Source organism: Aquarana catesbeiana, linkage group LG02, assembly GCF_042186555.1.
Source record: "Aquarana catesbeiana isolate 2022-GZ linkage group LG02, ASM4218655v1, whole genome shotgun sequence".
Classification (NCBI taxonomy): domain Eukaryota; kingdom Metazoa; phylum Chordata; class Amphibia; order Anura; family Ranidae; genus Aquarana; species Aquarana catesbeiana.
In genome coordinates, this window is record NC_133325.1 from 387,761,168 (window position 1) to 387,774,854 (window position 13,687).

The window sequence follows — 13,687 nt, forward strand, 5'->3', positions numbered from 1 at the left end:
AGCAATCCAGAAGTGAGTGAATGACCACCCCAAAAAATATTATACCATTCTTTCTGTTCCCTGTGATTGAATCTGCTAATTGTCAACCGTCAGTCAATTATTGATATAATTGTAGGCATTCCTGCTTCACTTACAAGATAAAGACATGCCACATGTCTCTTACTTCCTAAATGTGTGGCTCACATGGTCAGAAAGCTCTGGAGCCCCCAGGTCTTGTCTGCATGAGCTGAATTTTATTCATACAGGTTGCAGAGGATACTTATGGAAGGAGGAGGTCAGGTTGTTTGATGTATTTACATCCCTGCCTAGCAATGCAGGTACAGTTTAAGGGGGAAGGTAGGTCACAGATAGGTGGCATCTATCAATCAGGTCACTTGCTGTGCATTGCTGTAACTTGTGTTCCATTCATGGGAAAATCATGGCTGAAGGGGGCCCTAGTAGCTGAGAACACGGCACAGCGGCAGGCATGATATCAGAGGTAGAAATGTCAGACCCCACTAGGTATTTTTTTTTTGGTCACATACTCAGGGCCCCCCTGGGAGAATACTCTAATGGGCCAGTATGACCCTGTCAGCATAAATGGTAGTGGTTTAAAATACACAGTAATTTAGCAAACCAAGTGTCATTCAATTAGGCCTCATTCACATGGGCAATAATATAGATGGGATTTTATGCATCTATATATGTTTATAGGACATTTCTAAACCGGTAATTATTTGAAATGGTATAATGCATAGTGTGCATTTACCTTTGTTCAGGTGCATTCAGTTTAACTGTATTTAGAACAAAATAAAAAATGGCATGTCCAGGGGCAGATTAGATACTCTAAATGCACTGAAACGTGTGTAATGCATAAATATTTTTCATATTATATTTTGCATATAAATGCAAAACAAACACTATAAATTCCCAGATAAATTGGTACGATGTTAGAATTAAATAAATGCAGGAGGCCCATGTAAATAATGTCTTTGTGTTCATATATTATTTATTTATTAATATTGAGATGTTTTTATAACTCAGTAAGGAGATCAAGTTGAAAAAAAAAAAAGATATCCACTATCATGCTTTCAAGTTCAGTGTTTGTGTAGTTACCTGTTATGTACATTGATTCATGTATTTGCTCTCTCTAGAAGTCAAATGCTATAGTTTTCCACAGTTTATACTACTGTTTAGCTAGTAATCTGAACCTACATATCCATCAAAGACTGTTATAAACTAGGTCTCACAGTTCTCCTAACCATAATCTATCTTGCCCACATGGATAGCATAGTAGGCATCCAGTATGAAGAATCATAGCTGATGGGCCTTTATGTGTTTACCAAAAATGTATGTTCATTTACATGCCTTTAAGCTCAACTCTATCCAAAATGTTAAAAAAAAAAAAAAAAATAGCTGACCATGCTTTCCTACCCAGTGAAACTTCAACTTCAGCTTACTTTTGAAAATAGGAATTTGGCTATACTTCTATGGCTCACAGGAGTGCAGTTCTTTCTTCACTCTTGTAAAACGTCACAGAGCCGGTCCAGGCTCTGAAAAAAATACCGACCATATGGTCAGGATCCACCCACATGCCTGGAGATCCTTAGCTATTGGCTCCCGCCCCCTCCACAGCCCAGCGCTCCAGTGAATGCTGGAGGGGCAGAGAAGAGAGCTGGTGACTAACAGTCACTGGGTCTCTGCAGCTTGAAGACCAAGAGCTAAGTGATCAGTGGTGTTTTTTTTACCAAAACTTCTCTTTTAACCACCTGGCATCCGCGCTATAGCCGAATGACAGCTACAGCGCGGACCTACATTCCCGGGAGGACGTCATATGACGTCCTCCCCTGTGCACGCTCCCTGCGCGCGCCCTACAGGGCGCGCGCCGGGCGCGTTGTGATCACCGAGTCACTGAGACTCGGCTGATCACCGATCTGTGTAAGGGGCCGGTCCCGGCCCCTTACCATGTGATCAGCTGTCAGCCAATGACAGCTGATCACATGATGTAAACAAAAGATCGGTAATCTTTTTTTTTTTTTACTCACGCTGACAGCGCGAGTAGAAAAAAAAGCCGATCACCGGATCGGATGTGAGGGACATCGGTCCCCAAGTGGAAGAGGCACATCTGCCTCATCAGTGCCCAATAAAAGTGCCACCTAATAGTGCCCACAGTGCCACCTAATAGTGCCCACAGTGCCACCTAACAGTGCCACCTAACAGTGCCCACAGTGCCACCTAACAGTGCCCACAAGTGCCACCTATCAGTGCCCACAAGTACCACCTATCAATGCCCACCTGTAGTGCCAATCAGTGCCATCTGCCAGTGCTGCCCATCACTGCCACCCATCAGTGCCCATCACTGCCACCCATCAGTGCCCATCACTGCCGCCTATCAGTTCCCATCACTGCCGCCTCATCAGCGTACATCAATGAAGGAGAAAAATTACCCGTTTAAAATTTTTTAAAACAAAATATAAAAAAATAAACTTTTTTTTAAAAAAAAAATCATTTTTTTACATTTTTTTAATAAAAAGTAAAAACCGCAGAGGTGATCAAATACCACCAAAAGAAAGCTCTATTTGTGGTGAAAAAATGATAAAAATTTCATTTGGGTACAGTGTTGTATGACCACGCAATTGTCATTCAAAGTGCGTCAGCGCCGAAAGCTGAAAATTGGTCTGGATAGGAGGGGGGTTTAAATGCCCAGTAAGCAAGTGGTTAAACTCACCACTATTAAAGAAAATAAACTGGTGCAAACATTTTTGGTTACCTTCAAAGCCTTTCCAAATGGTCTTAAATTTGATCAAAGTATACTTCTTGTATTTATATAAAACTGACAAATTATGCAGAGTTTTACATATTACACACTGTATAACCATTCAAATCAGTCCTTGTGTCCCGAAGGAGTTCACAAGCTAATGTCCCTTTCACATACAGTATCTCACAAAAGTGAGTACACCCCTCACATTTCTGTAAATATTTTATCATATCTTTACATGTGACAACACTGAAGAAATGACACTTTGCTACAATGTAGTAAGTGTACAGCTTGTATAAGTGTAAATTTTCTGTCCCCTCAAAATAACTCAACACACAGCCATTAATGTCCAAATCGCTGGCAACAAAAGTGAGTACACCTCTAAGTGAAAATGTCCAAAGTGTCAAAATTTTGTGTGGCCACAATTATTTTCCAGCACTGCCTTAACACTCTTGGGCATGGAGTTCACCAGAGCTTCACAGGTTGCCACTGGGGCCCTCTTCCACTCCTTCATGACAACATCACGGAGCTGGTGGATGTTAGAGACCTTGCGCTCCTCCACCTTCCGTTTGAGGATGCCCCACAGATGCTCAAAAGGGTTTAGGTCTGGAGACATGCTTGGCCGGTCCATCACCTTTACCCTCAGCTTCTTTAGCAAGGCAGTGGATGTCTTGGAGGTGTGTTTGGGGTCATTATCATGTTGGAATACTGCCCTGCAGCCTAGTCTCCGAAGGGAAGGGATCATGCTCTGCTTCAGTACATGTGGGCATTCATGGTTCCCTCAATGAACTGTAGCTCCCCAGTGCCAGCAGAACTCATGCAGCCCCAGACCATGACACTCCTAACACCATGCTTGACTGTAGGCAAGACACGCTTGTCTTTTTGTACTCCTCACCTGGTTGCCGCCATACACGCTTGACACTATCTGAACCACATAAATTTATCTTGGTCTCATCAGACCACAGAACATGGTTCCAGTAATCCATGTCCTTAGTCTGCTTGTCTTCAGCAAACTGTTTGCAGGCTTTCTTACGCATCAACTTTAGAAGAGGCATCCTTCTGGGACAACAGTCATGCAGACCAATTTGATGCAGTGTGCAGCATATGGACTGAGCACTGACAGGCTGCCCCCCACCCCTTCAACCTCTGTAGCAATGCTGGCAGCACTCATAGGTCTATTTTCCAAAGACAACCTCTGGATATGACATGAGCACGTGGACTCAACTTCTTTGGTCAACTATGGCGAGGCCTGTTCTGAGTGGAATCTGTCCTGTTAAACCGCTGTGTGGTCTTGGCCACCATGCTACAGCTCAGTTTCAGGGTCTTGGCAATCTTCTTATAGCTTAGGCCATCTTTATGTAGAGCAACAATTATTTTTACAGATCCTCAGAGAGTTCTTTGCCATGAGGTGCCATCTTGAACTTCCAGTGACCAGTATGAGAGAGTGAGAGCGATAAAACCAAATTTAAACACCTGCTCCCCATCCACACCTGAGACCTTATAACACTAATGAGTCACATCACACTGGGGAGGAAAAATGGCTAATAGGCCCCGATTTGGACATTTTCACTTAGGGTTGTTCTCACTTTTGTTGCCAGCGGTTTAGACATTAATGGCTGTGTGTTGAGTTATTTTGAGGGGACAGCATATTTATACTGTTATACAAGCTGTACACTCATTACTTTACATTGTAGCAAAGTGCCATTTCTTCAGTGTTGTTACATGAAAAGATATAATAAAATATTTACAAAAATGTGAGGGGGGTACTCACTTTTATGAGATACTAGACATATACACGAAGGGCAATATTGAGAGGAAACCGAATAACCTACCAGTATGTTTAGGAATTGTGAAAGAATCAAATGACCAGGAGAAGAACACATCAACTCAGTGCTAGCCATTGAGTTTATAGCCTTTGTAATAAATTTTAGAATCTTATTAGATTAGCTCAAATAAAACCATAACAGAAAATAGGTTCAGATGAGGAACATTTCCATTTAAAGCAAAACGTATTTGAACATTGTATTGTAACATGTGCAGGTCAATAATTAGAGCTTTGAAGATCACAATTTGAAAACAAAACAACAAATAAGCAACTTAGAAAATGTCCTACAGTTTATGTAATTTGAAAAATGCCACTGCAAAAAAAATGTGCCTGGTTTTGAAGACCTGGTCAATGACACCCAACTAACCAGGGAAACAAATCTGTGTAAAATCTGAATTTAAAATAGCCCAAGGATGATCAGGTGACCGGTGTGTAAAAATGATTCTGTTTTAAGTAATTTTGGAAATTTTAAACCTGCTAAATATTATCAGAATTTGAATTATTTTTGAAATTTAGTGGTGTGACCAATGGGCATATATTTCTCATGACCTGAAGTCAAACAATAACACAACTCTGTCACATACTTCTTCACAAAGAAAGTGATCTATGTCATGTTCAGAATCCCCAAAGGAGAATGCATCAAATGACCATGAACCCTTTGAAACTGAGATATGCTATTCATTTACTTCTTGAGGCAGTTCCAATATGCAAAAGTTAGGAAGGTGGAATTAAGACCTCAATCGCAGACATCAGCTGAATAAAGGAAACAAAATTATCCTTACTTTTTATGTCCTGATTAGATTGTAAAAATCTGAGCACAGGGTTTTCAACACCTTTTTGTAATGTGATGCAGAATATGTTGACACTACATCCTTTCACAGGTAGGGTTTTGCGGAATTACAAGGCTTTTCCTGAGGTTGCTAGGCGTTCCCTGATTGGTGATCAGTGGCAGACTGACTTCCCACCTAACTGTACCTGGATAGTTGCAGTGGCAATGTCCCTCAGATAAGTAACCACTAACAACAGGATAAGCATGTCTGTTCCTGTTAAACAAGGTAGTTTGGCACTGAACTGCAGAAGTAACAGTATTTTGGATTCTGCCTAACATTATGGTTGCTATGACTACCAAGTTACAACGTTGCAGTCTGAATACTGGGGGTGAGGAGACTAGGGTTTCTCCTGCCTGCATCAGACATCTCAACCTAGGCGGTCATTTAGAGTACTTGCACACGTTGCTAATGTATGAACATGAGATTTCCTGCCAGAAAATTCCTTCATATAAAAATGCAAGGATGGGCAATTATAGTAAATGTGCATAGTCACACGCGCACACACACATAAAAATTCCTCTAGCTTTTGCTTGGATGTGTCATATGGGTGAAAAATACTGTTCAGCAATGCAGATTTTTGTATTTTTTTTTAACTGATCTATAGGTAGCGCATGTTTCGTTCCTGTGTGTACAGGCACCTTAAGAACAATGGGCTGCCCTATCAGTAAAAAAAACCTCAAAATGCTTAAAAATTTTGCATTTTTAGGCATCAGTGTGAAGGGGGCCTTAACGTAACTGAGCTAAATAATAAAATGGTACAGTAGGGCTTTTTTGAAAACTTCTATTGCTTCTGCGTATTTTGACATGTGAGGGATTTATTCAGACTTGTTACTGAAAGGTCCACTTTAAGGAGAATTTTATGTAACAGTAGATGGTATTAGCAATGAAAAGCAAATATGACTGATAGTTTCCAAAAACCTACTTTTTTGGCAGGACTGCTCTCCTCTGTCTGCGGCAAGATTTTATTTGTCTGTGGATGTAATTCAATCTCTGCGGCTCGGTCACTCTGTGAAAACAAATCACATTTGGCTTCAAAGGCAAACTTACTAGCAGGAATGTACAATTAAAAATGTAATAAAAGATTTATAATATACTCAAAGAAATACTGTGATGCTGTGGAAATGATGCTACAAGAACACACTGGTAGGTTAAATGGCTTCCAGCCAAATTGGAGTGGTTTCTGTAACTGTGCTAGGGATACTAAATAGTAGGCTCCTTCGGGGGAAGGGACTGATGTGAACATAAAGTGATATACAAACAAAAAGAAAAGGAGCAAATATACTGTATACAGTGTATACCACATGGCTAAAAAAAAACCTGCCACAATAATCCTGGAAGCCATGAAGAAATGTCCAAAACATTTTAATGAAGAACTTATAATGGTGCATTATATTGCTCTGATCAGCTACAGTCAACAATTTGAAGGAAAGGAAAAACCAAGTCACCTTTCTTTAAACGGGTGGGTTCACATCAGTTGTAAATGTCAGTGTGTGTTATACTGTGTACACACGACCGGACTTTTCGACCGGACTGGTCCGACGGAACGAATCCGTCGGACAATCCGACCGTGTGTGGGCTTCATCGGACCTTCAGCGGACCTTTTCTGTCGAAAATCAGACGGACTTTAGATTTGGAACATGTTTCAAATCTTTCCGACGGACTCGAGTCCAGATGATAAATCCGTTTGTCTGTATGCTAGTCCGACGGACAAAAAGGAAGCAAGGGCTGCTATTGGCTACTGGCTATGAACTTCCTTATTCTAGTCCCTTCGTACGTTATCACGTTCAAACGAACGGACTTTTGAACGGACTTTAGTCCGTTCATGTGTGGCCAAGTCCGGTAGTTCGATAGTCTGTCGTAACTCCGTCGAAAGTCCATCGGAAAGACCGTCGGACCTTTGATGCTGAAAAGTCCGCTTGTGTGTACACAGTATTAGAGTTCTTAGGGAGAGCTGACAGTTTTGTGTGGGGAGAAATACTTTTCTTTTTTTTTTTTTTTTTGTGGCATGTCCCCCATGGTAGTGTTCAGATGAAAGAAAGATCTATATACTTACCTATTTTCAGGCCACTTTGGTTTAGTCAAGTGATCCTGCTCCCCTGTGTCAGCCAGCACTGATGCAGGGGAGAGGAGGGAGTGTCAACAACAGATGGGCCATTAAAGCATTACTATCCATTGTCAGATCACTCTGTCGGCAATGGCTCACACAAGGGAGATCACGTGACCGGAGCCACCTGAAAATAGGTAAGTAGACAGTAAGTAGACAGTAAGCTGCACATTTTGGACAGTGCGGACACCTAGCTTGCAGGATGTGTGGAAGAGACCATTTATATCAAACTGCCATCCCTAAACAGGAATAGGGACCACAGACACAATCCGCTGCATACATATCTGTGGCGTAACAATAGTCATAGCAGCCCACAAGACTGCTATGGGGCCCGGAGTGGGGGCCCATTAGGGAGGCTGTTTAGGAAACTCCAAGCTTTCTTGCTTAGAAAGGCTGAAGTCTGACCTTGGGATTGTCGTCATTGCCATCACAAGTCAGAGGACCCCCGCTATACAGTAAGAAGCATTTACTTAGCCAACTTATCAGTGTAGATTTAGGCCCCATGCACACATCAGCTAAAAGCGCATGTTTTACAGGCGTTTGACTTTTGTTCTGCCTCTGAATGTCCCTCTATGTTACAGGTGTTAAAGGCAGGAGTGTTTAAATCTAAATGAACCTAAATTGCACCTAAATTGCAAAAGAGAGGAGCATTTGGGCAAAAAAAAGCCCAATGCGCCCAAATGCTAGGCACGTTTAGTGCTTGGGCTTTCATTCATTTCAATGGATAGAATATATTTAAAATCTGACCAATAAAATTAATAAACGCCCAAACTCTTGAGGCACTTTTATCAAATACAGCTTTAGGCGCGTTTTTAAAGCTGCTTTTCTCCTGCCAGGCCTTTTTACCTTGTGAACTTCGCTACAGACTAAATGTAACCCAATGCAGTCATAAATTCCAGGATTTCTCCTAGACTGAAAAATCTTCTAGAACAACTGAGGTGCGTAGTTCTGTCAAAATTTTTTTTTTAAGAAACTAGAGTTTAAATAAGTTTGTATTATAGTTTATGAGTAATTTTGCACAAGAATAGTAAGCGTTTTGTCATAATATAACATAATATATTGTTATTGCTACTACAACTAAACTTTTATCCAAAGTACTGATTCCTAGTGGTGTACTGACTACTGTCCTTGAATCAGATCAGTGACAGTATTGCCACAGTTGACAGTGCCAGCTGCTACAGAAATAGCTAGCTGGAGACCCCATCAACATTGTGCCATGGACCCTATGATGTGTAGTTACACTCCTAACATATATGATGTTGTCTTAACATCTTCACAATGGTGATTTGACACTTTCAGCCAACTAACTTAAACACAAAGGGGTTGATTTACTAGAATTGGAAAGGGGAAAACCTGGTACAGCTCTGCTCCCATGTTTATTTGTCCAAGCCTAACTTAACAAACTGAAGTTAGAAGCTGATTGGCTACCATTCAAGGCTGCATTAGATTTTGCACTCTCCAGTTTTAGCAAATCAACAACCTAGTGGCATGTTCTTGGAAATATCTGCATTGACATGCTTGTTGACATCATGGTGATTGGATTGAGGTGACCGAGTTAAGACGCAGGAGAAGCGGCTGAGCAGAGTGGAGTGCCCGAGCCCCGTCCCTTCTCCACATGAAGCTGACAAGAGCTATGCCTGAGTGGATTTATCCCCTATACCATATATAACGTTTGCAAGCACCTGGGCCACCTGCATTAACGCTTACGCTGTACAGATACCACCGTGGATCCCCACAGTTACAAGCTAGATTGACTCAGAGGGTGTACACCCATCTGTGTCCAATCTTTCCGGTAAGCCCCCAATCTAAGTGGTGGTGGATCTCCTATCAACACACACACAAGTTTCTTCACATTCTTTTGGTGCTATATATCTTCTAAGGACTTTTTACTTTTTATGGATATTGTATGATAAGTGTATCACGAGCCCCTCTCTTTTTACTACGGACTTAATGTGTGTCATTCTCAAGGATTATTATACACATTTACGTACTTTATATATTGGGTTAAACCAGGAACATGATTATTGATTATGTTTATAATTGTTAGCGCTACACTTTTCTTTATTTGGTTTTAATTACAGGACTAGGTCACTTGTATGTGTTAGCTGCTTACATACGTTTGTTTCTGACAGCGATGATGGTGTGTGTTCCTGACACCCATTTGATTTGAAGAAGCCACTTGGATGATTGGTGTAACATCTTCAAATTTACAGTGCATCCGGAAAGTATTCACAGCACTTCACTTTTTCCAAGTTTTGTTATGTGACAGCCTTATTCCAAAATGGATTAAACTCATTATTTTCCTTAAGATTCTACAAACAATACCTCATAATGACAACGTGAAAGAAGTTTGTTTAAAATCTTTGCATATTTATTAAAAATAAAAAATGAAAATAATCTCATGTACATAAGTATTCACAGACTTTGCTCAATACTTTGTTGAAGCACATTTGGCACCAATTACAGCCTCAAGTCTTTTGGAGTATGATGCTACAAGCTTGGCACACCTATTTTTGGGAATTTTCTCCCATTCTTCTTTGCAGGACCTCTCAAGCTCCATCAGGTTGGATGGGGAGCGTCGGTGCACAGCCATTTTCATAACTCTACAGAGATGTTCAATCAGGTTCAAGTCTGGGCTCTGGCTGGGCTACTCAAGGACATTCACAGAATTATCCCGTAGCCACTCCTTTGTTATCTTGGCTGTGTGCTTAGGGTCAATGTTCTGTTGGAAGATGAACCTTCACCCCAGTCTGAGGTCCAGAGCGCTCTGGAGTAGGTTTTCATCAAAGATGTCTCTGTACATTGCTGCATTAATCTTTCCCTCAATCCTGACTAGTCTGCCAGTTCCTGCCACTGAAAAACATCCCCACAGCATGATCCTGCCATCACCATGCTTCACTGTAGGGATCGTATTGGCCAGGTGATGAGTGGTGCCTGGTTTCCTCCAGACATGACGCTTGCCATTCAAGCCAAAGAGTTCAATCTTTGTTTCATCAGACCAGAGAATTTTGTTTCTGATGGTGTGAGAGTCCTTCAGGTGCCTTTTGGCAAACTCCAGGCGGGCTGTCATGTGCCTTTTACTGAGGAGTGGCTTCTGTCTGGACACTCTATTATACAGGCCTGATTGGTGGAGTGCTGCAGGAAGGTTCTCCTCTCTCCACAGAGAAATGCTGCAGCTCTGTCAGAGTGACCATTAGGTTCTTGGTCACCTCCCTGACTAAGGCCCCTAAGGTTCCAAATGTCTTCCATCTATGAATGATGGAGGCCACTGTGCTCACTGGGACCTTCAATACTGCAGATTTTTCTGTACCCTTCCCCAGATCTGTGCCTCAATACAATCCTTTCTTGGAGGTCTACAGACAATTACTTTAACTCCATGGCTTGGTTTGTGCTTTGACATGCACTGTTAACGGTGGGACCTTACATAGATAGGTGTGTGCCTTTTAGAATCTTGTCCAATCAACTGACTTTACCATAGGTAGATGCCAATCAAGTTGTAGAAACAGAATGATCAGTGGAAGCAGGATGCACCTGAGCTCAATTTTGAGTGTCATGGCAAAGGCTGTGAATACGTATGTACATGGGATTTTTTTTTTGTTTTTTATTTTTAATAAATTTGCAAAGATTTCAAACAAACTTCTTTTACATTGTCATTATGGTGTATTGTTTGTAGAATGTTGAAGAAAATAATGAATTTAATCCATTTTGGAATAAGGCTGTAACATAACAAAATGTGGAAAAGGTGAAGCGCTGTGAATACTTTCCAGATGCACTGTATAGAACAATTCCAGAAAGTGGCCAGCTATTAAGCTTTGTGGCCAACCATTATGTACTTATTTTAAAAACTAGGCATCTTAAGGCAAATCTGTGTGTGTTTCAATTGTCATATTTCAACAAATCCTGATTTGCAAGGTTTGCATAAATTTACATACTTTATAATTCATACTTTATAATTTACGATTCCTAGACAGTTTTAGTATTTCGCCGACTGTACTTTGACCTGTAGTTTATACCATATTTTTTGAGCTGCGTTGATCTGCGTAGATTAACGTGGGCTCAAAACAAGGGCACATAGGATTCAACTTTCTTTGTGCCCTTTCAAACCATAACCATACATTGTAGTGAAGTGCACTGCATAAAATGCAGCATGTCTGCATTTCTAAATAATGCAATGCATGGCACCATATAGCGTCCCAATGTGCCAAGAAGCACAGACTTTAATGAAGTGTCATTTCCAGTCAAGTAAAAAAAGTAAAACAATGCAATGAACAAAACGCCCCGTATCATCCCTACACAATGCACACATGTATTGGTGTGTGGACTGGTGGTATGAATTATCCTGAAAGGAAATGTATAGTCTTTTCTTTCTTTCTTTCTTTTTTTTAACATGTAAAAATATTAGCGTGATGTATGTAATTTTTTTATTATGTGTTGAAGTGATTGTAAACTTTTTTTTATATATAACAAACAGGTTTATATACCTGCTCTGTGCAATGTAATTGAACAGAGTGACCCTGATCCTACTCTTCTAAGGCCCCCTGCTGCTGCACCTGGCTCCTCCCCTTCTCAATGTGCCACCATAGGAAGCCACTTTCTATCACGGCACACCTGCGGGCTCAATCTCGAGCCACGCTTCCTGTGTCAATGCATTAAGGTAATACATTTTTAGGCTTTAGAACCACTTTAATGTTTTAAAGACCCTGTTTCTATGTATATGTTTAAGTTTGCCCAGTAAATACTCAAACTCTGATTCTTCCTTTGCAGTGCTGTACAAAAGGTTCTGCTTTGCTGCTCTTTCTCATAATATAAGTCTTAAGCCCTGTACACACAATCAGAAAATCATACAATACATACTGCTTTCAAAGCGATCGTACGATAATCTGATCGTTAGTACACAGCTTTTGTCCAAAATTACCTGAAAGTACAAACACGTCAACTTTTTTTGTATGATACCAGATCATACGATTTTCGTTTAATCAGTACAGTTTTCATCCAAAAATACAATACTAATAAAATACATGACATCACTTGCATGAGAATTTTTGTACTTTAGTAACCTCTTCGTTTTCGAAGACTAGTGTGCAAAACAAAAAAAAAAAGGACGATTATTTGTCTAATAATCTCATCGTTTATACTAGGCTTAAGAGTCAGCTGACTCACTGAAACCATGCACCGCCTGTGTGGCAAATCTTATCTCAACAGTTGCTTGACAGAAACAGTTATTACAGTAAGATGCTGGAAGCACTTTCTAGTGTTGATTAACAAATCACTGTATTTGATACAAAGAATATATTTTCTTAATTATAGAACTTAAAAACAGTTACAACAGTAATACTTTAAACATATAAAATGAAAAATGATACATAATTAAAACTGAACCAAACCCAAGTACGCTCCTCTTTATGTAAAAGGCCTTAGATATAAGGAGCTAGGCTATTTGAAGGAATACATTGCAAGCAAAGTCAGGTAATGAAGGGGCAAAAGTAACGTCAGACTATTTTATATGGTAATCTTGTTGATTTTTGACATACGAAACAATACTAAACCAGACATACCTTTCCTTGCTTGGCTAATGTAACTCATCTGCTTGGGCTTGATATGACCTTAAGGTGCCATCTAGTGGAAAAGCTTGTGAATGACAAAGTGATGTACAAAATGTTTTATTCCAGTCTGTCATTTTATATTCATTTTGCATACAATCCAGAAACATTTCAGATTGCTTATCCTTGATCTGATTGCTATATCATCCATGGATTACTGGATTATACTTAAAGGGAGTGTTGTATCACACTTGTCAGAAGCTGGCCAAATTGTATATTGGGTTTCCTTTATCACGGCATTTGACGGAAAACAGAAAATTGTTTCATATGCTTACTGTAATTTTGCTCTCCTGGTGCCCAACCATGGCAGCATACCTGCTTTGGCTCTTAACCACTCCATCGGGACCAGTGAATAGCAAGAAAAAAGAGCAGTCAAGGCCCCCTGCTTTCTCTGTACTAAGCTACATACTGAGGCTGAGCATGTATGCTGCCATGGATGGGCACCAGGAAAGCAAAATTACAGTAAGTATATGAAACAATTTTTCATTTTGGTAGCATACCTGTGATAAATAACTAGCAGACAGGGTGGGTGATGCTTGAAAATAACTTTCATTATCAGGATATCAGGGAGGACAGACCATATTGGCCCCA

The 13,687-nt window shown here is 40.4% G+C and overlaps 1 protein-coding gene across 3 annotated transcripts in view; it reads right to left on the reverse strand.

The window, feature by feature from the left end:
* The window catches only part of REPS2 (RALBP1 associated Eps domain containing 2), a 261,119-nt gene that overhangs the window by 54,232 nt on the left and 193,200 nt on the right, over positions 1-13,687 (reverse strand). For 2 of the 3 annotated variants that reach the window (XM_073615186.1, XM_073615185.1), the window contains exon 17: positions 6,315-6,398. In XM_073615186.1, coding sequence (XP_073471287.1) covers positions 6,315-6,398 — 84 coding nt within the window. Of the gene's footprint in view, positions 1-6,314; positions 6,399-13,051; positions 13,125-13,687 lie in introns of all 3 variants that reach the window. The other variant, XR_012241643.1, reaches the window with a different exon arrangement.